Source organism: Sinocyclocheilus rhinocerous, unplaced genomic scaffold (genome assembly GCF_001515625.1).
Source record: "Sinocyclocheilus rhinocerous isolate Xijiao unplaced genomic scaffold, SAMN03320098_v1.1 scaffold4118, whole genome shotgun sequence".
In the NCBI taxonomy this organism is placed as follows: domain Eukaryota; kingdom Metazoa; phylum Chordata; class Actinopteri; order Cypriniformes; family Cyprinidae; genus Sinocyclocheilus; species Sinocyclocheilus rhinocerous.
In genome coordinates this window covers 33,726-36,741 of record NW_015628692.1, presented here as the reverse complement: position 1 = coordinate 36,741, position 3,016 = coordinate 33,726, and the positions used below count along the sequence as shown (strand labels likewise).

Below are 3,016 nucleotides of genomic sequence, written 5' to 3'. Positions count from 1 at the left end.
GATGTGAGTTATGTGAGTTTTCCATCAAACTAAGTACATACTTTGAAATACAGAAATTTAGGAGCAGCCATGGCTCTAAAGGCTCTAAAATAGCATGTGATGGAACTATTGATACGTCTGATGTATTTAGCTGTGTGTGTGTGTGTGTGTGTGTGTGTGTGTGTGTGTGTGTGAGGTGTGTGTGTGTGAGAGTGTGTGTGTGTGTGTGTGTGTGTGTGAGAGTGTGTGAGTGTCTGTTGTGTGTGTGTGAGTGAGAGTGTGTGTGTGTGTGTGTGTTTACCTTCTTCTCTATAGATGACAACAGATCTTTGAGGATTGCCAGTTTAGTGACCAGATGCTCCAGCTCTTGATCTCCACCCTGAGACATGGTCTACAGACAGAGATTACGCAACTCAGAGACATTTAGCAGATTAGCAGACGCTTTTATCTAAAGTGACTCACATTTATTACACAAGCACAGAGTTACTCACTAATCACATAAAACAGAATCAACAAACACCAGAAACACAAACACACAAGCTCAAAAATCCATAATGCAATACTATAAACCGTCTGAATGAATGAATCAGATCTACTAGTGTGAATCACAGACATAATGAGCCACACATCAAACCCTCAGGAAGTGATGTCACACCTGCTGGATCATTCTGGACACCATAGAGGCGCTCTGCTGATCAAAGACCTTCGACAGGATCTCCAGACCGCACAGGACTTTATCCACCTCCCTACACACACACACACACACACACACACACACACAGAGAATACTGTTTGTACATATGAATGAACGCGTTTGTGTGCATGTGTGTGTGTGCTAGGGCTCACACTAATGCTAATTCATCTAATTAATTGCAAATGTAACACATCAATTTGGGCTGAGATATTACCCCTCAAAAGATCAATCAAAGACATTATTGTGTTACATGAGGAAAGCACTGAATACAGAAAAGTAGCTTCAGTAGCTGAAATATTTTGATATAACAATAATAATAAATGAGTAAATGATAGTAAATGTTTTAAAAAAATGTATACTGAAATATGAAATTATTAAAAAATGAAATTATACTCTAAATATGAAACTAAAAGTCACTGTCTTCATGGGTGAGTCACTGAAACATTCATTTAACTGATTCACTGAAACAACTGATTCATTCAGAAACGAAGCAAGTGACTGTCTTTATAAATGAGTCACTGAATCAATGGCTCACTCGATTCATTCAAACGACTAATTCATTTAGAAACTAAGCAATTGACTGCCTTTATGAATGAGTCTCTGAATCAATGGCTCACTCAATTCATTCAAACGACTGATTCATTTAGAAACTAAGAAACTGACTGCCTTTATGAATGAGTCACTGAATCATTGACTCACTCAATTAATTCAAACGACTGATTCATACAGAAACGAAGCAAGTGGCTGCCTTTATGAATGTGTCTCTGAATCACTGGCTCACTTAATTAGTTCAAACGGCTGAATCATTCCGAGAAGTAGCATGTCTTTATGAATGAGTCACTGAATCATTGACTCACTCGATTCATTCAAACGACTGATTCATTCAGAAACGAAGCAATTGACTGCCTTTATGAATGAGTCACTGAATTGTTGACTCACTCGATTCATTCAAAACCATGGATTCGTGCAGTAACGAATCTATGAATGGGTCATTGAATCATTGACTCATTTGATTTGTTCAAAACCGTGGATTCATTCAGTAATGAATCACTGCTGTGTGTTGATCACAGACGCTCATCAGTTTTGCTGTGGCTTTGACTGGAACTATTTTCATTTGCGAAACTGAGCCAAAACAGACAATATTGTGTCTAAAATGTAACCGTATTAACTTCTTGTTTATTGAACTGTTGTATAAATCAATATGGCATTATTGCAGTGGTGCAGATATTGGGGAGAATCAGAACTCTTGCTGGTGTGATATTGCTTGTGATATAAATATAACTTGAAGTTTAGACTCATATGACTGCATTCTAATAGACTCCATCACGCATCAGTGAGTCGTCCTGCATCACGCTCATCAGACGCTGGATCAGTGGAATCATTTCCATAATTAATGTCAGCAGACGAGCGTGTTCAAGCGGCAGCTGCAGTGTGTACCCATGCAGGCGTTTGCAGGACGCCACCAGCGTCTTGTTGAGGTGAGGAAGGCTGTTTGCTCCCTGCTTGACAGCCTCCAGATCCAGAGCGTAGCTGCTCTTCAGATACTCGTGAGAGATGGTGCTCAGGCCGTTCGACGCCGTCACGCTGCGGAGACATTAACACACACGCTCATTCATAACAGCAGTGGAATCATTCATTATTCATGCATTCGACAGATGCTTTTATATAAAGTGACTCGCATCGCATTCAAGCTACACTTTATTTTCAGTTCAAGTGACTTAAATAATAAAATTCATGTCAAAAAACATACAAACACATTAATTTGCACTGATGTCGAATGAGAGAGGAACGATTATAATAAATTATGTTTATAATGAATGCCTCCCAGTGTTATTTTAGTATCACTGATATACTACTATAGTTTTATTAGCATTTTGAAATATATTTTTGGTTTTCATTTTAATACCAGTTAAAGTTTTAGTAATTTTGCTGTGTTTTTTGTCATTTTTATTAGTGTTTTTTTATGTCTATGTAATTTTTTATTCATTTTTATTTCAGTTTAGTTTAAGTTATTTTATTAATAAACTGTCAGATAACTGGCAACCTAAAACAGGGCCTGGATGAACATGATGAGAAACCGTCTGCTGTTAGACACAGAAAACACACACACAGTTTGCAAACCCGGCCTGAGTCCAACACAACACCATCATAACAGAAAGTTAACCTGTGGTTTTTATGGAACCCATTTAATATGACAATAATAATAATAATAATAATTCATATTATTTTACTAATTTATACTTATTATATTTTTCATTCCTGTTCGGTTTTGAATACTGTTAAATTTAAAGGATTTTAAATGTAATAATAATAATAATAAAAATAATAATAATTCATAATATT

At 36.6% G+C, this 3,016-nt stretch overlaps 1 protein-coding gene across 1 annotated transcript in view; it reads right to left on the bottom strand.

Annotated features, from left to right (window-relative positions):
• The window catches only part of inppl1a (inositol polyphosphate phosphatase-like 1a), a 46,892-nt gene that overhangs the window by 34,725 nt on the left and 9,151 nt on the right, over window positions 1-3,016 (bottom strand). Inside the window, exons 3-5 of the mRNA XM_016549998.1 lie at window positions 2,111-2,257; window positions 635-725; window positions 281-370 (exon numbers count right to left, since the gene is read on the bottom strand). Of these exons, the coding sequence (XP_016405484.1) occupies window positions 281-370; window positions 635-725; window positions 2,111-2,257 (328 nt within the window). The remainder of the gene's footprint in view (window positions 1-280; window positions 371-634; window positions 726-2,110; window positions 2,258-3,016) is intronic.